Genomic DNA, 26,464 nt, shown 5'->3' on the forward strand with positions numbered 1-26,464 from the left:
GGGGTGTTTCTCTGCAGCAGGGACTGGAGCACTTGTCAGGATAGAAGGAAAAATGGATGGGGCAAAATACGGTCAAATTCTTGAGGAAAATCTGCTGCCCTTTGCCAGAAAGTTGTCAATGGGAAGAAGGTTTACCTTCCAACATAACAATGAGCCAAAGCACACAGTGGTTGAAGGAGAAAAAGGTGAATGTCCTTGCATGACCTAGTCAGAGTCCAGACTTAAACCCCTCTGAAAATCTGTGGAATGACTTGAAGACTGCAGTTCACAAACGATCACCATCAAATTTAACTGAACCTGAGCAGTTCTGCAAAGAAGAGTGGACAAATATTGTAAAGTCTAGATGTGCAAAGTTAGTAGAGACAGAGACATATCCCACCAGACTGAAAGCTGTAATTAAAGCAAAAGGTGGTTCAAAAAAATACTGACGCAAGGGGGTGATCCTTTTTCCAACTCCGTGATTCTGGTTTATTATTATTATTTTTTCTGATATGTTTGTGTGATATCTTTCACTTGGATGCTATAAGTTGCACTGAGTAAACACAGCTAGATAAAGCAAAAACTGTCTGTCTTCATTTCAGGCTGCAAAGCAACAAAATGTGATTATTTTCTATACCCACTGTAGAATTTTATTTTTAATACAAATATTTTATATATTTGTACATTTATTGATTTCATATATTTTAAATGTATATAATTTTTTAACTATATAACATTTACAGATATTTTTATAGCATAAAATCATAATAAAAATAATAAAATATTTAAATGAAGTATAGCAATAAAAAAATTATAATTTATCTTTTTATATTTATTATTTAATATTTTTAATTTAAAACATTATAGGCATCTATTTATATTTTATATATTTAAAGTGATATATGGATTAAATTTTTATGATAACAGATATTTTGTACCATTTTATTGTTTGCTGATTGTGCACTCTTCACACAAGCCCTGGTTAAATCCCCTTTTTAGTCTACTGAAGGTGATGAAGTACTGGCATGTGGTGCTGGCTGATTTTGGGTGCTAAATTCCTTCCTGGCAGGAAATAGTCTGTGCGCACTAATGCTCAGACCCTGTGGGGCTTGACACTGTTACAGTGTTCTAGCGTCTTGCCCTGTGGCCAGACTGTAAATCTCTGTCTTGCCATTGCTGATGAGGCTTGGGCATCAGCTGCTGTTAAGTGGTCTGGCTGAATAAGTGCCTAGTTGGCAAACAAGCAGAAGGAGTTTGTGGTTTGGTAGGCTTGAAGTTTATATGTCATTATATCAGTTCTACAGCCAAAAATAAAGCCTTTTCTACGTATTGTTCTTGAAATGATGATGGCCACTCGGTCCAGGCGGTGCATGAGTCTCTAGCAGTTGGGAAGTGGGTGACTTTTTTTCCCCTGACAAAGGTTCCATTGTTCTAGTGAACACCTCGGGTGTGGGATCAAGCATTGTGGTTGCACATTTTTACGAATGCTGATTAGTTCCAGAGAAATATATGGCCTCTGTGTGCCTCTTTGCTCCAACCACTGAGCTGGGGATTGGTGTAACATTCTGACAGAGGCATATAAGGGTGGTCTCCAGAAGCATCAGGCTGTGTTTAGCATATCAGATGGTCTGCTTCCTTAGACCATCAACAGGGTTTCAGCCCTGTTTGCTACTAAAATGTCACCAAATGTTAAAAACTTAAACATTATTTATGGTATACATTTGTAAAGCTAAACTTTTTCTCAGGTTAAAACTTTAGGCATCATGTTGCTTTTATATGATATGTAATCTTCAATTACATATTTTCAGGCCATTTACTTTTTTCAGTCCTTATAAGTGGCCATAACAGTCAGGTTGTTGTCCATGATTTTTCGTTGAAAACAATATCCATTCTTCATTCCTGTTTTCTAGCTTTTTCTTCCAGGCAAAAAGCATCTTCTGCTTGTTTACACGTCACAAAGCCATTTCATTTGAGGGTCATTCCTCGTCTCACATGACCGCATGGTGCTCCTGGGAAGACCGCAATGTGGACATAAAACGGTTGTGTCTGCTGTGTTGCTTTTTATTGGTAGTGTACTGCCCACTTACACATGAAGCACTCAACATCCTTTCCTTTGAAATCCTATTGCGTAAACAGAAGCACAGTATGTGTTTTGGTTAGGGGTGCCCACTCTTTCTCCTTTTGTCTGTGTGTTTTGTGGAGCTCCTGTTAGCAGAGAAGTTGATTAGTACCCTCCTGTACGTGAGTGGTCAGGGAGGCACATCATTTCTCCAGCATGCTGTCATTACATTGCTTCGTTTGGGAGCCTCACAGAGCACTATGTGCAATTGCTGGCCCGTCATTGTGCCTCTCAGGCTTAATGGCACTAGGGCAAATCTCAGCAGTACATCTCGTGAGGTCAGGCTGTTGTGTAGTTGATTACTACTTTGTATGGTAGCTTTTTGCCTTCTTTTAAGCTTTTCACAAGAAGTTACACTGATTATTATGGCCAGGTTTACTTAGTGGCACTTTTGATACCCTTGTCATGTATTGTGCTAAAGTGTTAATAAGTAAAGCATATAACAAAATGGGTGAACAAACAAGGGCTAATATTTTCATCTACAAGATGCAACATGAATTAAGCAGATATGATTGCTTTCTTTTGTAGTGCACCTGGAGCTGTATTACGCAAATGTCCTATTTTAAGTGTCAGGTTATAATCTGCCAAGATCCAAGTTTCTTTCTGAAATCAGCATTCAGTATTTTAGGTTAGGATGTTTCTGTAATATAACCCCTGTTGTGTATCTAGTGGAGGGAAACAGGGCAGAAAGATGTGTGATATGCCAATGTCTTACAGTAAGAAAACAACAGAAAAGTAGGGCACTGTTTTTGTGTGGGATGTGCACAACTGTTATTACATCATATTGAAACTGGCAGCATTCAAACGGTTGGTTTCATTACATTGTCTTGACAGCCAGGAATTGGTGACTTGGAAATAATGATTTTAATTAGAGGATTTCATTATACTGACCTGAGACAAAGTGATGCAATAGCTAGATGTTATATGAGCAACACAGTTCTTCATTTTGTTCAATAGGATGCATCATTAAATGATCAATTTTAAAATACTTTTAGTGAAATTTTGGGGTCGGTAAGATTTTCTTTTTAAAGAAATTAATATTTAATTCCACAAGACCGCATTAAATTGAAAAATATTAAGCATCATAGCTGTTTTCTGTTGGAAAAAAATATATAAAAATATATATTATATTTATATATGTATATAACTTGTGTGTGTGTTTGTATACATATCTTAATTATTAGCATTACCAGAAGAAGTCATAGTAGACCAGTGTTGATGCTTCATACATGCTTCCACATTAGAGTTAAAAACTTTTGCGGGCCCTATTCAGGTCATCTTGTCCTCGCTTTATGTAGCCTATCAGTCTGCCAAAGTTTCTTAAAGGGGAAAGCACAACTTTATTTATATCCTCAAGTGTTCGGTGAACAAGTGATTCACCCTTTTACATGAGAAAACATGTTTGCAAAAATAAGATTAATCTTAAACACGTTTTAACAAAGAGGCTGTCTTCACAACATTTATAATGTTTTTTTGTTTTCATGGAGTCTTGTGCAGAGTCAGACTAAAGTTCTGCACTGTCTACATTCTCTTATCTTGACTCATCACTGGCCCTTATTTCTGGAGACAGAGTGCTGTCCAAAGGCTTATGTCCAACAGAAACTGTTTTTTGGAGACGATGCACTTGAGTTTCAAGCACGCCAGCAGTAAACCTCCATGAATAATCCTTTCCCAGCACTCAATAGCTGCCCCGTTGTGTGCCTCCGGCTCCTTCTTTTCATTATCATCTTCCACCGCCTTCCATACCCTCTGTCCACCCTTTCCCTATCAGTTTTTCTCTCTCCCACTCACTCCTTAAGAAGACATGCTACCTTGCTACCTTTTAAGTCGGCTCCTGGGCAGCTGGTGTTTGGTTTTATTCTGAATTTTTCTCCCTCTCTTCTGCTCTTCTGCAAACAGAGAAAGAGAATCCATATGAGGATGTAGATCCAGTGAGGAGATGTCTGGCCAGAAATTCCCGCCTGTTACCCGAGAGGTCCCGGGACTCACTCAACAAGATGTGGACCTCCCAGGACAGGAAGTCCATTACACCTCCCCAGGTAGTCTCCTTGGCTGTGTAAGATAGTGATGATAGCACCTGCTTTTCAATGATTTTTATTTAAATCAATGCTTTATATACATGAATTAATTCACCATATTGTTACTAAATTTAGTAAAGTGCTTTGCAACGTATTGTAGTGTATTTTTATGCACTTTTTAATTTTACAGATTTTGATTTATTATACATGTCTGCACCTTTTCATTATGCTAAAAGATTAATTTCTTATCAACTTCCCTCTCACCAGCTGCCCTCTAAACCGAGTAGTCAGTCTCTGCGGCTGCCAGGTCCTGCTGACAGGAAGAGCCAGCACACATCCCGCCTGTCTAAGAGGCACAGCCATGATGACATGCTGCTGCTACCCCAGCTGGGCATGCCTTCCTCCCACTGTGGCCTATTAGATGACAGCCTGAACCCTTCCACCGATACATTGGCGTCCCACAGGCAGAAACGAGTCCCCAAGGTAAACAATAAGGCTAAAATGGAGTAAAGTGACCCTGTAGCGGTTGAACATGTCTTTTTGTAATTTTTCTTGTAAATCAGGGATTCCTAAACTTTTTGTCAGCTGAACTCTTTTGATCAAAAATATATACTTGAATTAACCTCTGACATTTTAAGTTGATAGTTCAATAATTTAACAACACATTCACATATTCACGGTTCTCTGATGTCTGTTAAAGGTTACGTGACATATAACAGTGCTCAACGCTAAGGATTTTTTCTACTGGCCCAGTCGGGCCAGTGGTTCATATTTTTACTTGCACTGCCAACATTTTCACTATTACCGCCACAAAATAGTTGTCTATAATAATTGTCTAAAATTATTATTGTTTTCCACCAGTGTTATCTTGTAATCTAATTAATAAGCTTATTATGAGATTAAAAGTTTAGATTGTAGTTTCACAATTCTCAATTTTAGTTTCACAGGAAATATCACGAGAAAAACTACTAGCCTAACAAATACAAAGTTCAAACATTATTAAATTGAAGAGTCAGTAATAAATTAAGAACAAATAAACAAATTAGTAATAGTACAAATAAATACAATAAAACAAAGATACAAATGAAACAATGCTTTGTTTTTCAGGTTTGTATGCATTCAGGTACAGAAATTGAATAATCAAATGTAAAATAACATTGCATAGTCTTCACTGTATACATTAAATATAGATGAATCATTGTTAAAGCTACAAAACTTATTCAGTGAAGAGCAGTGAGGGATTTTCTCTTTGTCTTTTGTTGTTTGATTAACATTAATGACACAGACAGCAGCAGCTTCATTATGCTCCCATCAGTTTTAAGACCAAATGCACGGATCCAATATAATCTTTCACACTGGCCCATTATGATCCATTATAAACGCTTTTAAATCAATGGGTGCAGCACTGTGTAATGTGACACAATGAATCCCTGACACTAAACTTGGCACAGTTTTACCAACATTAAGAGTTAACAGTTGACTCTTCAGAAGCACACCAGTCTGCCTTCCAGCTACTTTTTCCTCTGCTCCTGAATGTTTTTGTTGGGAAAACACCTTCAACTACACACAATTTTAATGCCCATAACCTTAATGTTCATATGCTGTAGGGTTTAAAGAGAAAAACATGGAATCTATCGCTCAAGTTTACATAACCACTCTCAAGAATGGAAAAAAGGAGCCCTGAAGGACTGAAAGATTTAGTTTCACTGTTTTTCCCGTTCCAGACATTTTACAAGTTGCCATAGAGCGGTCCCAGTGGCTTTTAGGAACTCACTGATAGCTAAAATCAATAACTTTCCCATCTGGATACAGCAGCCCCTTAAAATATTATTTGCAAAACTTAATAACATTGCTGGCTAAATGTGTACATAAGGGGCAGTTTAAAAGTCATTTTGAATTGGTTGTAAGTAACGCATCTTTTTCCCTATCAGGTGGTGCAAAGAATAAACTCTATCTACTGTACAAAAAGAGGAAAGAAGAGGCTAAAGAAACTTTCGCTTTCAAACATAGAAACTGCGTCTCTAAGAGGTAAAGAGTTTTACCGTGATGTAATCTCTCAGAATGTGCCCCAGTTGTTCATGTTCAGACCAAAAAATGTTGTCAGTTGACCCTTTGACATTAAACAACCCCTCTACTCTGTTTGTAGATGACAACAGCGAGAGTGAAAGTGACTCTGATGACAGGTTTAAAGGTAAGGGATCAGCACATATGGCTGAGTGAGCAATGTGTTTGAGTTGAGTGCTACTCAAAGATTCTGTCCTTGGAGCAAACAACATCACATGACCCTGTGATTTGTCACAAGTAAATGTCAAAACTGAGCAGTGCTATGTATATACTCCTATTGTTTTTATTAATATTTTGAATGTAATATTACTGTATTTAGTAATATTTTGAATTAGCTTTTATTTTAATATTTTCAGGTTTTAGTAATTTAGTAATTTGCTTTTGTTATTTTTATTCGTTTCAGTTTGTTCATATAATAATTCGATTTCATATAATAATTCGATTTATTTCAATTGAAGAAAACCATTTTTATTAGTTTTATTTTTAGTAATACCAAATCTGGACCTGAGCATTAGATGAGACTGAGCTCCACATAGGGTCTGTTAAATTAGAAATCTCAACAATTTATCTTATAATCAGCCTGTTTTTTTGATGATAAAAGCGTTAAAATTATGTTCATGTAAAAGTGCATTTTATATGAACATCATTTAACAATAACCATGTACACACAAAATACAAACACAGTTCTTTCACAATATACATGTTGCCTGTAATATTGTGTGGATTTTTATTTATTTATTTATTTTTATTCTTTTTAACGCAGCCCACACTCAGAGGTTACTGAAGCTGCAGTCAATGCTGCGAAGTGCACCCAGTTACAGGACTCTGGAGCTGCAGCTGATTGAGTGGCAGGAAAGGGAGCTCTTTGAGTACTTTGTGGTGGTCTCACTGAAGAAAAAGCCCACCAAAAACTCTTATACTCCAGAAGTCACTTACCAGTTCCCTAAGGTGAATATTCTCTATAAAAAAAGGGAGATACTGTTTTTGCTTTACAGTTAAGATGCTGCACAGTGGGATATACATTACTGTTTGTGTTTAGGATCCCTTTATATGTCTTTTTAGGGTCAATTCTTACAGGGTTGCTGTCAAACAGTTTCCTGATGAAGTCTTGTTATATGATTTTAAATAATCCTTGCTGCTTTTTGAATGTCATTCAAATTGAGTGTTTGTTTTTTTTATTCAGATGGTAGAATGTAGTTGTTTGGATACTTGATAACAGATCTGTTTACATCTGTTCAAAAGTTTGGGGTCAATAAGAAAGAGATTAATACTTTTATTCTTTAGTACTTTTATCAAAGAATCCTGAAAAATATATATGTATAACGGTTTTCACAAGAATATTAAGCAGCACTTTTTTTCAACATTGATAATAAGAAATGTTTCTTGAGCACCGAATCAGCATATTAGAATGATTTCTGAAGGATTACGTGACAAGGCTGGAGGAATGGCTGCTGAAAAAAATGGTCACATAAATAAATTACATTTTAAAATATATTGAAATATAAAGCAATTGTTTAATTTTTTTAAAATAAAACAATTAATTATTTAAATAATTGCAGCCTTAGTAAGCATAAAATGCATCAAAAACATTTTCAAAGATCTTACTGACCCCAAATGTTTCAACAATAATGTAATTATGCAAATTAGAAACAAGGCTGAAAATACAGCTTTGAGCTCTTATCGTTTGGACGTATTGACAATAAGTGGCATAAGCAGGAAATCGTTGCCATAGCAATCATGTTTAGTTACAGAGATAGGTCTTTAATTAGCTGAGATTTGCCTTAGTGATTGTGTTCCCTTGAGAAGCTGAAATATGTTGACACTCTGCCCAAAAGAGGGTCAACCCGTTAATGTGTTTCTAAACTAGAGCAGAGGGCTGATGGTGACATGGGTTGTGGTAGAACTGGGGGATTGTCCCCTTGTTGGGCGGAAAAAGTACATATTTGACTTAGTAATGAAGGTGCAAAAGGATACTGTAAAGAGGCTGTGCAAATACAGTGGGTACGGAAAGTATTCAGACCCCCTTAAATTTTTCACTCTTTGTTATATTGCAGCCATTTGCTGATTCCTTACCAGGTCTTTTCATCTGACCCTCACAGTTAGAGAGACTCACCAAGCAGATGAGGGAAGCTGAACAGAGACTCAAGGCTATCCCACAATTCTGCTTTCCAGATGCCAAAGACTGGAGCCCTGTGTCTGAATACAACAGGTATTACTGTTTTTCTATGCATGCAGAGATGCACTGAGTTTAAAATTCTGGCTGTTACTGATAATCCAATAATTATTTTCATGTTATGGCCAATATTTAAAATCTATACAGTTGTGTCTAAAATAAAAGTAAAACACACTAAAAAAATCTACTCGGTCAAGTTACTCATCACAGCATCATAATGTGCAGTATGAAGTATGCAGTATGATATAATTATGTTCTTGAAAGTTGAAAGTTGAACAGTCGAGATGAGAACGTCCCTATAATAGAGTTGGAAAAAGCACCTCTATTATAGGGCTTTGGGAGAGCAGATTTACGTCTTTGCTTCAATCTGCCACCTTTTAAAATTAGCCCTGGATGATGACAGGTCATTTAAAAATAGGCAGAAATGAGTGCCCACAATTAAATATCCAATATCATCTGATATTTCCAATATTAACTGATATTGATTAAAAAACGAATTTAATGCAATGATAGTTTCAAAATATCATACATCATAATTTATATGTCTGCATTACCAGCACATTTAAAATAAAGCAAATTTAACAGTACAAAAATAGCACATGTGGCATTAGTCACATTTGGCTGGAAAAAAGGCTACCTTCAAGAGCACTTTTAGAGATTTTTTGGAATTGTACTTCCATCAAGACAATTACAACCACATTGTGTGGGTCACAGGAACAACCCTATCGCACAATCAATTCATCAACTGAACTGAAAAATGACAATTAAACTTCCACAAGTATTCATGACCAAATACCTCATGTCATAAACTCAGTAATTTCTTTGGTTTTCTTGCAAACATCTTATCTACCTGATAAAGTCTTCTAACCACAAAGGATACGCCTCAAAGGCAAAGTCATCAATCTCAAGAGCATTTCCTCTCAAGTGGTTTTAAACAGTTTTTCTACTTGTTATCACCTGATCTACATGAGGGTTTGGGGACTAATGATGGCTATCTTTGTTTTGCTGCAGTGAGACCTTCTCTTTCATGCTCACCGGAGAAGATGGCAGTAGACGCTTTGGGTATTGTAGACGGCTTCTGGTGAGTCTCTTTCTCACATTATGGATGCTTTTCTTGCTCCCTTTGTTTGTGTTAGTACAACCATATGTATATTGTATATTGCATCACACACTGTAATTAAAGGGCAAGCATATGGATAGAGGTTTTTGGTCAGTCACTTGAGTAAGTGTTTGGTTTGCTCTCTTTTCTGTGCTCAAAGACTAACAGATTCTCATAAACGTGTCTCCTCTGGTTTAATGAGAGTTTCTCAGGAGACGAATGGAAATGCAAACCATCAAAAGATGTCATTGTATGTAAGATTTGGTCACATATTTGTGTGCTTTGAGTTTTGTGGTGATTATTGTTTTTGGATGTTGTGATGAGCTGCATGTTTCATGGGTTTTATTTGTGAATGTGCAGTTAGGAATGTGCTGCCTTTTCTGAACATTGTTGTTATAAGTTATACATTATATGTTTTGCATTAAAGTGCATGTTAATGGTAATCTGTGCTTTGAGAATGACATTTTAAAGTGTTTTAAACATCTAAACATTTGTTCTGGAAATAAAAGAAGAGAAATGTGTCATTGATATGCTTGTCAATATTTGTCAATATGACTGCTGTTGCTATTTCAGAACTTTCTTTTTATAGATGTGACATGATGTTGTTCAGTTTTAGATTTAGAGGGATTCATTATTGGCTTGTGGGATTTCTTGAGCTTCTATTCTTTCTCAGCTCAGCTTTTTGAGCATCTGAATGGCCCAGTGGAGAGAAGTGTTGACTGTGTTCCCTGCAGGGAGGAAGTCCAGGGGCTGGCATGAGGGCAGCATTCCTGAGGATTTGAACCCAGCTCCACATGCTTGAATTAATCATCCATTTGTAAAAAGTCAGCAGAGGAGAATTGCATACCTAATATGGACAAGAGGAATGGGGATTCTTTGTGTTCGTGTGCTTTGAGAGACACTAACCTGATTGGATTTCTAGAAAATAGCCAGACTTTCGATTGTTTAGTGAATTGCATGCGACAACTCATTCATTTTGTGGAACTGCATCTGTGCTGTGTTTACACTGGAAATTCTGTATTCATTTTTAAAACTTCCATCCATTTTAGACTCACACCATGCACTATTTCATGTGTTTAACTTTAGGTTATGAATTGAATACTAAATACAAATATGGCATAGGAGGACAACATTTAAAGGGAGTGATTATTTTAATAGTCTCATCCCCACGTTTTACAACAGCATGAAACTATGGCTCTATTGTTAACATGCAAACTCATGTTAACTTTTAAATTGTGGCTTCTCTGTCTCTCTCTCTCTCTCTCTCTCTCTCTCACTCTCTATTTATTGTCTCTCTGTCTCCCTTATTCAATCTTAGTATTGCTTGCTAAACCGCCCATCACTATTGCTCATACTTATCAAGTCACATCCCACAACACTTGTAATCATGACATTAATGACATCTAAAATATGCAGCATGTTGAAGAGAAATCTAATATCTACGCTACTGTTCCAAAGTTTGGGATCAGCAAGTTGTTGATATTTTTCAATATTGATAATAATAAGAAATAATTCTTGAGCACCAAATCAGCATGTTAGAATGATTTCTGAAGGACCATGTGACACTGAAGACTGGAGTAATTGATGCAGCTTTGGATCACAGTAATAAATTACATTTTTTAATTTATTAACATAAAAAAAAGTTTTAAAATGTAATAATATTTCACAATAATACTGTGTTTGCTGTATTTGATAAATGCAGCCCTGGTGAGCATAAGAGATTTATTTTAAAACAGTAAAAATCTTACAGGCCCTAAACATTTTAATTGTCCGCTAGATAATAAAATACATAAAATAATCTAATAAAATACGAACCACACTATCATTGAGACTTCTGGTTGGGCTCTCATCCACCCAGAACACCCTAGCAACTGCATAGCAACACACTTAAAAGCATTCAGAATTTAACGACAATATAGAAATGCACTGGCAACCACCCACAGCACCCTAGCATCATGCATATGCAAGCAACACCAAAATCTGGTTTCTTCTCAATTTCACCTCTCACAGATGTGATTTAGTACCTTATACGTTTTACAGAAATCACCTGGATGCTTCCATGTGTTGCATACCCCCGAGTTACTTCATGTGTGTGATTTAATTGCTTGTGTAATCTTTTCCCCACACCTGCAGCCGATTGGGAAAGGGCCTCGTCTTCCTGAAGTGTATTGTGTCATCAGCCGACTGGGCTGTTTCAGCCTATTTTCCAAGGTGAGCTCAGGCTTGCTCACACACACACACACAGGTTTGTTTTTGTGAAAAGTGGGGACATCCCATAGGCGTAATGGTTTTTCTACTGTACAGACCGTATATTCTATTGCCCTACACCAACCCTACCCCTAAACCTACCCCTCACAGGAAACTTTGTGCTATTTCAGATTTTCAATACACTCCATTCTGTGTGATTTATATGCGTTTTGAAAAGTGGGACCTGAATGTCCTGAAAAGTCACCTTCTCCTTGTAATACCTATGTCATACCTTTGTCATTATACAAATTTATGTCCTCATTTGTCACAAAAATGCGCACACACACACACACACACACACACACTTCCACACTGTCTCTCTGGCTGTCAGATATGGGCACAGCTGGAGCAAGGCTTGTGTTGGCATTGAGGAACATCCAGCTTACATCTGTCTTTCTCTCTGGCCTATTAAACCACTTTTATTTCTTTCACTTCCACCTTTCACTCACGGGAAAGTGAGGAAGAAGTATAAAAACATGCTTGAAAACATCCAACCTTGGTTTGGTTATCATAATATTCCGTGGAAATCTAATCTGCATGTTTTCGTCAATCTTGAAAAAAATCTCATGTAGCCGATGAAAACCATGACTTGCTAGTGACAGGTTAGAATTCCAGAGACTTCCACACACATATCTGAAAGGAAAAAAGAAACAGACCACATGAAATCGATCGCTGTTCTGCAGTGTATAAAACCAGTAGAAGTGCCACAATCTACTGTACATCTGAATGCCTTTTAACACTGTGTTTTTCTCCATCAACTAATTCAGCATTAACTTATTACAGATCCTTGATGAAGTGGAGAGGAGGAGAGGGATTTCGGCTGCTCTGGTGTATCCTTTCATGAGGAGTGTGATGGAATCTCCTTTCCCAGCACCAGGCAAAACCATAAAAGTCAAAACCTTCCTGCCTGGAGCAGGAAATGAGGTTAGATCCTTTCCTCATATAAATTAGACTGCTGTTATCTGCTGTAGATTAGAGTTTATTCATCACTCATTGAAGCAAATGTTATATAATCTATAGATATGAGATCTGAATCCTTAAAGACTACATGATATTCAAATATATTTAAAATATATATTTAAATAATTTTCATTTTTTTTTAAATATCATGTCAATTTGAATATATTTACATGATATTCAAAAAAATCAGCACTGACTATTTTTTTTCTTTTTCTGCTTACCTGGTCAGGCCAATAGTTTACATTTTCACTTTCACAAAATTAGTCATTTACATTTTCTATGAATTTTAGTTTAAAATATTAAATTCATAATTTTACATTTTTAATTCTAAATGTACATATTTTTATATTATTATTTAATAAAAATATATTATTAATTATTATTATTATTAATGATGATAACAACAACAACAGCGTTTTATTTATTTATTTATCATTGAATGTTAAGTTTTCTTTCCAAAGAAAAGTTGGGTAACACTTTAGAATAGGGAACACATATTCACTATTAATTAGGAGTTTTCTCTCAATAAACTCCTAATTTGCTGCTTATTAATTGTTAGTAATGTAGTTGTTAAGTTTAGGTGTGTGGTGGATTAAGGGATCTAAAATATGCTCATGCAGAATAGGACATTAATATGTGCTTTATAAATACTAATAAACAGCCAACATGCTAGTAATATGCATGCTAATGAGCAGCTAATTAATAGTGAGAACTGGTCCTTAAAATAAAGTGTTACCAAAGTTGCAATATATGCTGGAAATATTTTAATAATTATACAATTATATATAAAATTCATAACACTTTTGCTGGAGAATGATGGCATATACAACAAAACATACTTCGTTAATAAATGTCTCTGGTCCTATTGTGCAAAATGTAATAACTTTCATTGCCTCTGAAATGCCTTTTTATGCTGCATGCATGGGGGGAATATAGTAATAAAATAGTCAATAGTAATATTTTCAATTTCCATCTTAACAACATTCATATTGCTAATTGGATTAATGTACAGTGTTTTATTTTCCTCAGGTTATTGAGTTACGAAGGCCCATGGACTCCAGACTAGAGCATGTGGACTTTGAAAGTCTGTTCAACTGCCTGAGTGTACGACAGGTGGTACGTGTTTTTGCCTCTCTGTTGCTGGAACGAAGAGTCATCTTTGTGGCTGACAAGCTGAGGTGAGACACCCTTGTGTGTTAGCTCAAGTGTCTGAGTTATCATGCATCTGCAGCCTTTGAGCTGATGAATATGAACTGTCAAATGTAGGCAGCATATCATCTCATGTAACGCACTCTTCATTCCCATGAGAAAGTTCTTGCTTTTTCAGACCAAACATGGTCAAGCAGTCCTCCCAGTCCTCCTCTAAGACAAGCTGACCACTGTGACAACAGCAGTCTGAGTGTGGCCTAACAGCAGATGTTCTCAATAACCCCTTTCTTTACTGATGTGCAATGTCACTTCCAGTTTTCCATCTACTCATTCAGAGCCCGTAAAATAACATCTGCTACAAATGAAAGATTTTTATCTTTTTGGGTTTTTCTCCTCCTGTTGGTTGTTGTAGTCTTTGTTTCAGATCTATTCCTTTCCCAGATTCTCAAGTCAGAAACTCAAGCTAAGTGGTCATCACAGTATAAGAGGACAAAGTTTAGGAAAACATCATTCCGTATTTGTCACTGACCATAGGGATTCTGAATGGAATACCAATCATAGTATCGGTCCGAATGTTCCAGCCAATATGGCTTGGCTTATTTGGGCAGAAAATAGCTGTTTTCGGGCCCAGTTGTGTTTTGTCTGTCAGTGTCCAACCAGTGCATCTGTCAAATAGCAGCTTTTTACTGCGGTTTTGGTTAAAGGGTGACCCAACGGCTGCTCCATGCAGGCCACTGCTAAATTCATCAGAGGAGGCATTTTTGACTCCACCCTCTAACACTGGGCTAAACTCCCAGGAGTCCCCGCTGATCTAAATGCAGAAGTGGGTCAGGCCAGAGACAGGGCTTTGGTGCTGTTAGGGACGTTAAGGTCCCCGGAGGTTTCGGCACCCCCCTCCGAGCCTTCGTGCTTGGTCACGGAAGCTTGTGGCCGGGCATGGGGGGTCATTAGGGAGTAGGTTATTTGTGAAAGCTTAATCTCCACAAATCATCAGCCAGTTCAAACAAACAGCAGCGGGGTATGTGGGGTGGGCAGTTACTGTGAAAGAAGGAATGCACTTCCTGTGTGAGTGACTGCCCGTGTTTCTCTCCTCTAATCGGTGTCCGTATTGTAACAGGGTGACAGATGTTACTTAAAAAGTTACAAATTTACATGCACTTTAGAAGTTTGATTTCAGTCTGACTAAAACAATAAGTTGTCTTTTTTAAGTCATGTCAACGCTTTAGTCCGACTGAAATACCAGTCTGGTTTTTGAAGAACTAAAGTCCTGATGATTCATGCCCAATTTCGATTGCCATTTTTTTTAACAAGCAAATGGGCCGATACCGATTGCTACTTTTTTTCTTTAAGCAAGAGACAAGAAAGTATGAGAGAGTGCATTAAAAAAGATATTATTTGCTCTATTACATGCCAAGATTTAAAGCAAAAACAGGATGTTCTTATTTGAACTTTGTGAAAATAATGCTACATAAAACACAAAACACTAGACGGGCTGAATGAAAATGTAAATTTACTCTCTGACAGTAGGTGGCGCTTATAAAACTAGCAATACAGGTTCCTCTTTAAACTAAGTAGCGCTGCACTTACAAACACTACTTTAATAGGCATTATATGGAGGTAAGATTAAAAGAAAGTGCCATCAAAACTTTTCTGAAGACAGTCAGTGCCATCAGAAATAGATTCATATAAACCCCCACCCCCAATCAGTATTTAGTGTATAATCAGTATTTTTTTAATGAATATATTGTGTATGAGTACAATTAACATTTAGATTATTGTTATTATTATTAAAATTATCTAACATAAAACGCTAAAAAATACATAAAATCAAGATTTTTTTCTTACTTATAGTCCTCAAATATTGTTTTTGTTTCTGTTCCACAGTTTCTGTTTATATATAAAAAAAGATTAAAAACAAACAGATTTGTCATTACTATAGCAGAAATACTGGTGGAAATAGGGGGCCTTCAAGTCAAAAAGGTTGAGAACCAGTGCATTAATCAGACAACAGTTGGTCTCTGCATTATGTGCTTGCTCGATTTTTAACTCATGTGAACGTACTTAGTGTTATTGACCTAGCTTGTGTTGAAACCTTTCCTTTGCCCTCTGCTTCTTCCCACATGGTACACCAATGGTTTAGTTCACAAACTTGATAATATTTGACTCAGAATAGCAAAACATATTGTTTTTGAATCAGAGAACAAAAGTAGTATGTGCTATGTAGTTGCTCAAAGTACGCTTTTCAAAACCCACTCTTTGTGAATGGGTTTGAATCACACCCATTATCATAATAGATAGAGCTCTAGTTACAACATATTATGCTGTTAAGCCAAGTATTGACATTCCATGGGCTTGGCTCTGTTCAAAACAGGATAGGTGGATTGATGGGATTTAGTCCAGGCCTAGCTGTGTTGCCCAGCAACCTTAGGTGGATTATGGGCAGCGCTAGACTAAGGTAGAAAAGTCTCCTTTCTCCCACATCAAGGACATTGCTGCGGCTCTCTTGGGAAAGACCACTGCAATCCATTTCCAAAAAATGTCTGCCAACAGTGTATGATGTATTCTTCTGTAGCCTGTAACATATATCGGCTGCTCAGAATCTGGCAGAAAGAACACTCACTCCATGTTAGGCAATGCTTTCCTTGGGATTTTCCTTGTTTGCTTTAACCCTTTCCACTCTGTATAGCCACTTTCTGAAGCTTAAACCATCCTATTTCTTGTGGCACAGAAAGTAATTGTTCTCGAATCATAAACTTTTCCATTAACTTTGTGATTGTCTAGGGAGCTCCTCTTCCCAAACCAGACACTGATATTCAATCAGGCTGCCGAGTGAGTTCCTGTGGGGGGTAGAGCAGCTATGATTGTTAATGAAGTAAATACATCACCCAATATTACGTTGAAGTATCCGCAATAATACATTAATTTTTAAACGTTGTATTGAAATTGCTGCTACTGAAATTTCTGTACTATGATATGCATGTTATGTGATTATAAAAAAACAGGAAGGAGTTAAACTCTCCAATTTGTTGCCTGGTTTTGTCGTTTCTAAATGACTTCCTTTTCTTGGGTACATTGTGTGTGCAAATTTTGGTCTAGCTGTAGATGTCTTCCTGTAGTAAGTGACTGTTGTTGTTGAATCAGAGCACAGAAAGGCAGGTGGGAAAATGTTTTGTGTCCCAGACAAGATGACAAGAAAAGGAGACGGAAGGCCTTTAGGCAAATGTAATACAGTAATGCCAAGTTGGCCAGTGACTTTTGTGTAGCTAGTTTCTGTAGTAAACAAGCCAAAAAACATGAACATTGAAAAGTTTTCTTCATTTTTCTCCTTTTCTCCTTTTATTATCATCACAGTGATTTGTTTTAGTATATTGCATAAAGGTAGGAACATAAACTTCACATCAAATTTCGCATAAACTTGGTGTTATTGCTCTTACATCCACATACCGCATGCCACCACTGGTTAAACATGCAGAAGCTCTCATTAAATATATATAATTACTCTCTGAGCTCTTTTTCCAAAAGCCAGCCAGCCATCCAACATTCCCATTATTTTTGAAAGATGCAGTAATATTGAGAATCTGTCCAGTTCAGTTTGGCTGGTTAAATGAAAGCATATGAATTTTTGCTACGATTAGGATCTTGAATATTCACCCTTAAGCTGCTTCTGTTGCAAATTCTTCTTTTTAAGGCTAGCTCATGTTGCTCGCAACAAACATCAAATTCCAGCAGCTGTTGGGTTCTGCTGGATCAGTGTGTTATTTTAATAGCATTTGAATGCTATAGTATTTATTAATATTTTGAATGAATTGAATTTCAGATTTCATTTTAAATTTTAGATTAAATTTTGTAAGCAATTTTGTTAGGTTGCTTTAGTCACTTTTATTAGATTTTGTTTTTTTAAGCTTCATCTCTATTTAGATGTAATTTATTTTTAGTTCAAATATTTTAATGCTTCAGTTTTAATTTCAGTTAATTGCCAATGCAACATTTCGAAGTTAAAGATTTTTATGTAATATTTTTATTTCAACTTTATTTCAGTTAACGAAAACTATTTTTTAATAGTTGTAGTTTTAGTTAACAGTAACAACAATGGTGTGTTAACCCTGTTTGTGTGTTTTTAGACAGTGTGAAAATGACAGTTTGATTTCTAATTCATTAGAATTTTGTTTAAAATGTTGCTGTTTTTTAGAGAATTGAGAATTCAATTTTTATATAGAATCTTTTAAATCTTTGAGGAAGGTGATTTATCATCTTATGATTTATCTTCTTGTGATAAAATATACAATATAATAGCTGTTACGTCTTTTTGTTCTGTCAGATAAAGGATGCAGTGTGTAAAGGATATTTCAGTTGGTTGAGTGTGTTTGATATGACTTTGTGTTTGTGCGCATACCGGCTCTGTATGACAGTCCAGATAGGAGTCAATTACAGTAGCTAGCAGCAGTTTTCAACTCAACCCTCTATCTGTGTTGTTTGGCTCCTGGAGGATTCGGGCAGCATAGAGTGGTGTTTGGACTGGTCTAAAGTTCCGTCTTCAACTTTTCCCATGAGTACTTGCCTCTGAGGCCTCAGTGCTGACATTCCAGGTATCAGCTATCAGAATCTGCCTGTCTCGCCTGTGGCTAGGTTTTTATAATCTGTCTATCTCTGTTCCCAGTGTGAACACGCCAGAATGCAGGATGCAGAATCTCTCACACACACAAACATTCAGACACCACCTAAAGTGTTTTAAGCACAGGCCATGAAATTTAATATTTTGATTTGATTAAAAATGCTAACTACTAATTGCATGTGCTAATTTGTGGATATGCAAATTGTTTTGAGACCTGGAGCTAATATATTAAAATTAGTATTTTTTTTATGTATAATAAAAGGGGGCATTTGTGGAAGCCTGTTTCTGCTACAGGATAAAACAATAAAAAAAGGTAATTGCAACTACTTTTTATCTCACAATTTGGACTTTGTGTCTCGTAATTCTGAGGGAAAAAGTTAGAATTGCGGAATGTACCGTAAATTAAGAATTCTGATTTTGTATCTCACAATTCTGACGTTATTTCTCTGAATTTCTCTGAAGTCTGACTTGTGAGACAAAAAGTTGCAGTTACCTTTATTATTTTTTCATTCTGTGGTGAAAACGGGCTTCCTTAGGCATTTGTTTCGTTCCTAACAACACAAATGAGCAGTATTGGAGCTGCAATTATGTTTAGTTTCCTGTCAGCATACCAAATTTTATCTATGGGTTCAGTCCTGATCCTTTCTAATTCATGGCTGGAGTCGGTGTGTTTCCAGTGGTTTATTTTCTCGGCTTCTGTATATGTGGGCCTATGTGGTGGATGGGACAGAAAGAGATGAGAACAAGAGAAAGGAGGGTCAGCCACTATCAACAAGCCGTGGACCGTGAGAAGGCTGCTGTGCTATTTGTGACTTTGCATTTAGCCTTAGCTGCGACATTTGAATGAGAACGAGCGTGTGTGTGGTAGCCCATCACAATATCATCTTTACCATTTCACCCTGAAGATAAGACGGACATGCAGCCTGTTTCACATACAGTAGGTAATGTGGCTGATAAACCATCTTGAATACAAGCCACACAGAAAACCAGACTGATTTGATGATTGTCTTGTGGGAACATTTTACTCTTTTTGTTGGAACATTACTAGTGATTTACTGGTAAAGTTTTGACAACTGTAAAGTAATGAAAATTTGTATTTTCTCCCCCGTTTGTTACTTCATAAAACAGTAGATTTATGTTTTAGGTGCATTTCTGTACGTTTTTTGTTTGTTTATTAATCGAAGTCCAATTATTTTCTGTTGCAATGTTGGAGTGTATTTTCTCCCCCCTGTTTGTTACTTCATAAAACAGTAGATTTATGTTTTAGGTGCATTTCTGTACATGTTTTTTGTTTGTTTATTAATCGAAGTCCAATTATTTTCTGTTGCAATGTTGGACACTTTAGCATGTTTAGCTTATCCCCTTCTGCTACATTGTGAAAGCTGTGATGTTTGAGTGCATAAAGCTGTGGCAACACATCATGTCCTTTCCTTCACCTTAAAAATGGCAAATTCATGGACACTGTAAATCAGAAGTTTGGGTTTAGTATTTTTTTTTTCATGTTTTTGAATGAATTTGTATGCTCATCAAGGCTGAATTTTTAAATCGATAATACAGTAAAACAATAATATTGTGAAATATTATTACAATATAAAATAATTGTTTTCTATTTTACTTTTTTTTTTTATTCCTGTGATGGCAAAGCTACATTTTCAGCAGCCATTACTTCAGTCTTCAGTGTCACATGATCCTTAAATCATTCTGATATGCTGATTTCTTATTATCAGTGTTGTTTAATATTTTTATTTATATGTATTTAATTGTATTTGTTTTTTTTTAGGATTTTTTTGATGAATACAACTTTTCTAAGAATAGCATTTATTTGAAATGTATGAAATGTAACTTTATAAATGTTTTACTGTCAATTGAATGCATCCTTGGTGAATAAAAGTATTAATTTCTAAAAATCGTATTAACCTCAAACTTTTAAACAGTAGTGTAGTGAAATAAACATTTCCAAATAAACAAGTGGACCATTTTGAGATGACACTAACCTTCTAAAATATATACATTAGATGGCAGAATATGTACAGTATAATGTAAATGCATAGTATATAATACACCATACCATTTGTGACAATCCTGTTAAGATAAGAAAATGATCATATCAGTGATTCTTATGACCTTTTATCATGTGTTTTTCCACTCCAAGCTATCATTATCTCCAGAGGGCTTTATGTAACTGGTGTCTTGAATGCCACTGTCACAATGTGAATAATATTACAGGAGATCATTTGAATAGCACTTATGTGGTGTCTATTGAATGCCACTGGCTATTTTCTTGTGTTGCTCTCGTAATCTCAGACTCCATTGTCCCCTTGCTAAAGCCAAAATAAACTGGAAAATCTGGGCTCAATATTCTTTTTCCAGAACAGGATTTGCTAAGAAGGTCGGTGAGATTTTGTAAAAGCTAGGTGATTGACTGTGCTTTTCTCTTTCCCTACAGTACTCTTTCCAGCTGTGTTCATGCGGTGGTGGCTTTGCTCTACCCGTTCTCCTGGCAGCACACCTTCATCCCTGTGCTGCCCACCTCCATGGTGGACATCGTCTGCTGTCCCACGCCCTTTCTAGTCGGGATTCTCTCCAGCTCACTGCCAAAGCTCAAGGAACTACCCGTGGAGGAGGTACTTGATATCTCTTGTCACTAACTCCCAGCTATGCTGTTGTCACCCGTCTTGTTTGTTGTAATAGGATACTTTGCCAAGTGTGTACAACATGTGCTTGGCTTTGTACCAGCCTAAATTAAACTGGTTGGGTTGATAAACTGGCATTAGATCCGGGGGGAGAACTCATGCAGTCTGTGGATAAATGCATAAATTCCCGACCACAAAGATTAACTTTTTTATGTCAAAGATTCAAGCATTTTTTTTCTAGCTCTTGGAGGCTATAATTCTGCAAGATGTTTCCCTGATCGTGACTTTGAATTTCTGTGAATATGGTCACATTGGCAGCTCTCCTTAACAGTTCAGTTTTGCTCTTACTCTAATAAGCTGCCTGAACATTGAACCCTTGTGTAGTAGAATATGGGGCTAAAGTCATTTTCCCAGGTTCAGAAAGTTGTTGGAATGAGTGAGAAGCATACTTAATATAATAACATGCCCAGAAAATGGAGCATTTTTTTGTGTATGAGCCTTGTTGAGCCATAAGCCTAGATCAGCATTCCTGGCCAAGCTGTTGCTTTCTCAACTGGGAGAGTGTTGTTGTTCCCAGCTGCCCATAGGACACTGCCAGCTTGGCCACAGGGCACAAGTTTGGCCCTTCCTTAGTGTTGGCCATTTAGTGCATTTGGCAGAAGTTGTCTTCAGTACTACTTTCAAATTGCACTCTGGACATAAGTGCATTTGTAAAAGGCCATAAGGGATGACCCTTTGCAGTCAAAACATCTGGAAGCACACCAAATTGTGGTGCTTGTCATTTTTAACACTGCATTTTTAAATGGACGTCAGGCTCCATCTGTTGTGGATCATCTTCTGGAAATGACGTACAAACCTCCCAAAACAGTTGAATATAGTGTGATTAAACCGAATGATGCCACCTAATGTTTCAGCAGATTGAGATCTGTTTCTCTTTACATTTCAGACTTTAATGGTCGATCTTGGAAAGGACCGCTTCATCAGACAGGTTCGTCTCCCCAGTTTGACAAGTTTGACAAACTCTCCCATGGCTCTAGCGCAGCTAATTGTCGTGTTGTCATTAAGATCTGAGAACAACCGTAATATAAACAAGCTGGCTGTGTCATGCTATGAATCACTGAGTGTTGTTACAATGTTAATCTCCATACTCTTCCTGTATACAGATGGATGACGAGGCCTCTCTATTACCACGCAAACTGCAAGCTGCTCTGGAGCAATCTCTCGAACAGAGGAACGACATCATCAATCAAGACTCCGACAGCGAATCAGATGAAGGTGAAAAGCCTGACGTTGTGGCCTTGCCCATCTGTTTACAATGGTCTCACTATCTGCATATATGTTTGTGCATCATGAAACATGCTCTGACTGGAAAGCAGAACATCTGGCTTCACTGTATTTCATTTCCTATTCCTAGTCTTTTTTTTATGCACCATGAAAATGAAGTAAATCTTGGTAAAGATTGATTTAATATTTTTGTTTATGCCTGATAAAATATAAATGGCTGTTTTAGTTGCTCTAAGATTTTGAATAATGCATGCTTCTGATATCCTCTTATTTACAGAGTGCACCACCTCTTTGAACAGTGTTGTATCAGAGGCCTTCATCCGCTTTTTCCTGGAAACCATTGGCCACTATTCGCTGTTTCTTACCCAGGGCGAAAGAGGGGAGCGCAACTTCCAGCGCGAAGCCTTCCGCAAGTCAGTGGCCTCCAAGAGCATCCGGCGATTCCTGGGTGTCTTCATGGAGTCTCAGATGTTTGCTGGATTCATCCAGGATAGGGAGATGAGGAAGTGTAGGGCCAAAGGTAAATCATGCTTGGTCAATTAAAGAAAATGCCTTCTCATAAAACATGTCCTATTAGCCTCAGGCTCATTATAAGTGTCATTTGAAACCCACACCCAGCATAATTATGAGATGGGGTGGAGGTAGTCTCAGCCTCAGGCGTCATGACCACGGACCGTTGGCTGAACGTCTGATGCATATAGCACACAAAAGTGGAAACACCAGAATCTTTAAAATACGTCCGAGAGTTTTATACGTCCGTCTGTTATTGTAGCGACATTTCCACGCCCCGATGCGTGACACTGAACGAAACAAACTGTGATTGGTTGTTTGACATGTCGGTCAAATGGCCTCATGGGCGGGCTTTGTCCAATGAAAGCTGCCATGGATTCCAGACCTTCAGCCTTCAGTCTGGCAGACTAGGGTGGAGGCAACTGAAAGTCAGATATTTACTGCCACCTGCTGGTGACCAAAAACAATGCTTTTGACAGAAGTGTAAAGTTTATTTGTTATTATTTATTTATTATTTTTGTTCTAATGAGAATTATTAATATTAATCTGTGATCTATTGTTATTAAGTAATGAATTGATTTTTATTGTTTATTTAATTTGATTATTTTCATAAACAGGTCTATTTGAGCAGAGGGTGGAACAGTATCTGGAAGAGTTACCAGACACAGAACAGAGTGGAGTCAACAAATTTCTGAAGGGTTTAGGTGAGTATAGCACACCAGTTATGTGACACATGCACTACCAGTCAATTTTTTTTAAAATGCTTTTGAAGTCTCTTATGCTCAGTAATGCTGCATTTATTTGATCAAAAAGTAAAAACAGTAATATCGTTAAATATTATTGCAATTTAAAAGTACTGGTTTCTATTTGTATGTATTTTATAATGTAATGCATTCCTGTGATGTACTAAGATTCAAAAGTCTGGGTTAAGTAATATTTAAAGTAATTAATACTTTTTTTCATCAAGGACGATCAAACAAAAAAGTGACAGTAAAGCCATAATGTTACAAAAGATTTGTATTTCAAATAAATGCTTTTGAACTTTTTGTTTATGAAGAATCCTAATTTTGTTTCCACCAAAATATTAAGCAGCAAAAACGTTTTTCAACATTGATGATAACAAGAACTTCAATCTTTTTATCTGAGAACCAATAATAATTAAGCAGCATATTAGAATAATTTCTGAAGGATCATGTGACACTAAAGACTGAAGTAATGACCGCTGAAAATTCAGCTTTGCCATCAAAGGAATAAACTACATTTTAAAGCATATTAAGATAGAAAACACTTATTTTATATTGTAATAATATTTCACAATATTACTGTTTTTCTGTGTTTTTAATCAAATAAATGCAGCCTTGGTGAGACTTCTTACAAAAAACAAAGCAAAACAATCTTAATTCCAAACATGTGTACTTATGTAAGTATTGTTTATGAAACTTGATACACCAAAATTTATTATTTATTTACCCCCCCAAACACTTTATTGTGAAACCAAAGACTGTGGACATTTTCTACGAATGCTACATCTGAAGACCTAACACGGCTAAGTCAAGTATGTTAAGATGTGCCTGTTATGTTGACTCTGATATTTTTGTACATATTTATGGAAGCTGTGCTGTTAATCACATGTAGCTCTGTTGTTACCTTTACTGGTACTTTGTATATGAAACTAGAGAAATAATAGGATGGTACTGAGAGTATGAATGGTTATATTGCAGTATAACCTCCACCCTTGGAGATAACTGTGTTGAGCTGGATGAGATGAATGGAAACTTGACAGGTGGATGGATGTACAGTGGCTATGTAGTATTTAATGCTAGAATTTCTCCATGAACTGTATTTTGTACATTTATTAACACATGAAGAGTATAATTACCTTATTTACTATGTTTAATGAAAAAAATCAATAAAGGTTTTCTGTTAACATCTCATTCTGCATTAATTAACAACATTGTTACAAAATGTTTAGGACCATAGAAGCAGACCCTAGCATGCTGTCTGTTCAGAGGAGATATTCCCATCCCTGGCCTTTTCGTGTAGCAACAATGAATAATACACTGGGAATGTTTTGAAACTTGACACAATTTTGCTACATTAAAGGAACATACGTATAAAACTCCTGAATTGGTCATATGTGTATTTCAAATCATAGCCAGTGTCTGGAGAAGACCGATAATGAAAATGAAGTTTGCAGTTATCCAAAAGTATCCAAAAATTCTATTTTTATTTGTTAAATAATGTGAACTAGAGAAATATATAATAAGATCCTTATGCAACAAGCTTTTAGCAGGCTTTGTTCATTGCATAAAATCTTATGCAAATAAATGTTATTCTATGCATAACATTTTATGCAATAACATTTTAAATGAAAAGAAAGTTACCTAAATTACATTTAAAATAATATCTTGTTATAATTTTCTGGAAAGAAGTTACCATTTACTCTTGTCTTATTTCTTTTGTTTCCAAAAACCTCTCTTCAAACTAAGTCTGAAGTTTTTTCTTCACAAATATCCAATACATTTCTAAAATAAAAAACACAATTTTTTTTCAATAAAATGTTTTGATAAAATATATATTTTTTAATCCACTCTCCATTGGCAGGTATTGCAGAAAGTTTATTTTAAATGCTGCCTGGGCAAGAACAGTCTCAAACAATTCTATCAAAGCCACTGAGAGCAAGTGCAGAACTGACATCTTTCTCCTACATGTGCCACAGTGGGAGCCACAACAAAGCACTACCAAGAAAAATATGACAGTTCAGTAAAGCCATCAGCCAAATGGATACCCAGAGCGATTTCTTTTTGACAAAACCTGTAAAAAGCTGTGAAGGAAATTGTAGGTATTATGAAAGCTGTTGTAATAGATACCAAAGAATAAGTGCATACCAAAATAATAAATACCAATACATATTTTGAACACTCGCCGAACACTATTTAAACTATACATATATTTATGCATAAAAATGCCAATTATAATGATCCTGATAAAACATGTCGAAGCAACAGCATAGGCTACTTTTGGTTTTTCCAGTTTCATGGGATTTTTGGCTTTTGTGATTTTAAACACATGAAACTGATATAAACATCTTTATCTAACCCTAACAATAATATACTGTATATATAATCTTATTAAATGTTTTAAATGCTAAATCTTGCATATCCTACTCGTTATTTCCTCACTTGTGTTACAAGAAAACTGAGGCAAAGGCGACATCTGCTGGATTGGATGCAGGCGACATTTAAAGGTAGAGAACTTTAGTGCGCAACGCGGGGTGCGTATCACGAAAAAATACAGGAGGTGAAGGACAGGATTGACAATGCGGTCGGTTTCGTTATAACTTTGTTTATGTGTGCGTTTTAGACATCTTCCACACACAGCAGATCTACTGGAGACCGCACAGTGAAACTTGTGCGTATAGATGCATGCACGATTTTGCCTTTTGACAGTTGCAGCTCTTATAGAGGGAATACGCGTGTAAGAAATGTAGTCTCCAGGGGTGGAAAGACTTTTAAAGATATGGTGATGTGAAGCCGTTTAGACAGTGAAGCATTGCTGAAATCGCTACAATCTTCCGGCCGCCGAAGAGGAGGAGGAGGAGGAGAAGGATGGTTTTT

At 36.5% G+C, this 26,464-nt stretch overlaps 1 protein-coding gene across 3 annotated transcripts in view; it reads left to right on the forward strand.

The window, feature by feature from the left end:
- The window catches only part of LOC107754674 (suppression of tumorigenicity 5 protein-like), a 74,222-nt gene extending 49,234 nt beyond the window's left edge, over positions 1–24,988 (forward strand). For all 3 annotated transcript variants that reach the window (XM_016571218.1, XM_016571217.1, XM_016571216.1), the window contains exons 5-20: positions 3,998–4,137; positions 4,384–4,599; positions 6,048–6,144; positions 6,263–6,307; positions 6,944–7,128; positions 8,280–8,389; positions 9,365–9,434; positions 11,586–11,663; positions 12,483–12,623; positions 13,689–13,837; positions 20,867–21,044; positions 22,000–22,041; positions 22,217–22,328; positions 22,615–22,857; positions 23,465–23,551; positions 24,348–24,988. In XM_016571218.1, coding sequence (XP_016426704.1) covers positions 3,998–4,137; positions 4,384–4,599; positions 6,048–6,144; positions 6,263–6,307; positions 6,944–7,128; positions 8,280–8,389; positions 9,365–9,434; positions 11,586–11,663; positions 12,483–12,623; positions 13,689–13,837; positions 20,867–21,044; positions 22,000–22,041; positions 22,217–22,328; positions 22,615–22,857; positions 23,465–23,551; positions 24,348–24,388 — 1,934 coding nt within the window. In that variant the 3' untranslated portion in view covers positions 24,389–24,988. The remainder of the gene's footprint in view (positions 1–3,997; positions 4,138–4,383; positions 4,600–6,047; positions 6,145–6,262; positions 6,308–6,943; positions 7,129–8,279; positions 8,390–9,364; positions 9,435–11,585; positions 11,664–12,482; positions 12,624–13,688; positions 13,838–20,866; positions 21,045–21,999; positions 22,042–22,216; positions 22,329–22,614; positions 22,858–23,464; positions 23,552–24,347) is intronic.
- The last annotated feature ends 1,476 nt before the right edge of the window (positions 24,989–26,464 follow it).

The sequence above is a fragment of the Sinocyclocheilus rhinocerous genome, unplaced genomic scaffold (assembly GCF_001515625.1).
Source record: "Sinocyclocheilus rhinocerous isolate Xijiao unplaced genomic scaffold, SAMN03320098_v1.1 scaffold742, whole genome shotgun sequence".
Classification (NCBI taxonomy): Eukaryota; Metazoa; Chordata; class Actinopteri; order Cypriniformes; family Cyprinidae; genus Sinocyclocheilus; species Sinocyclocheilus rhinocerous.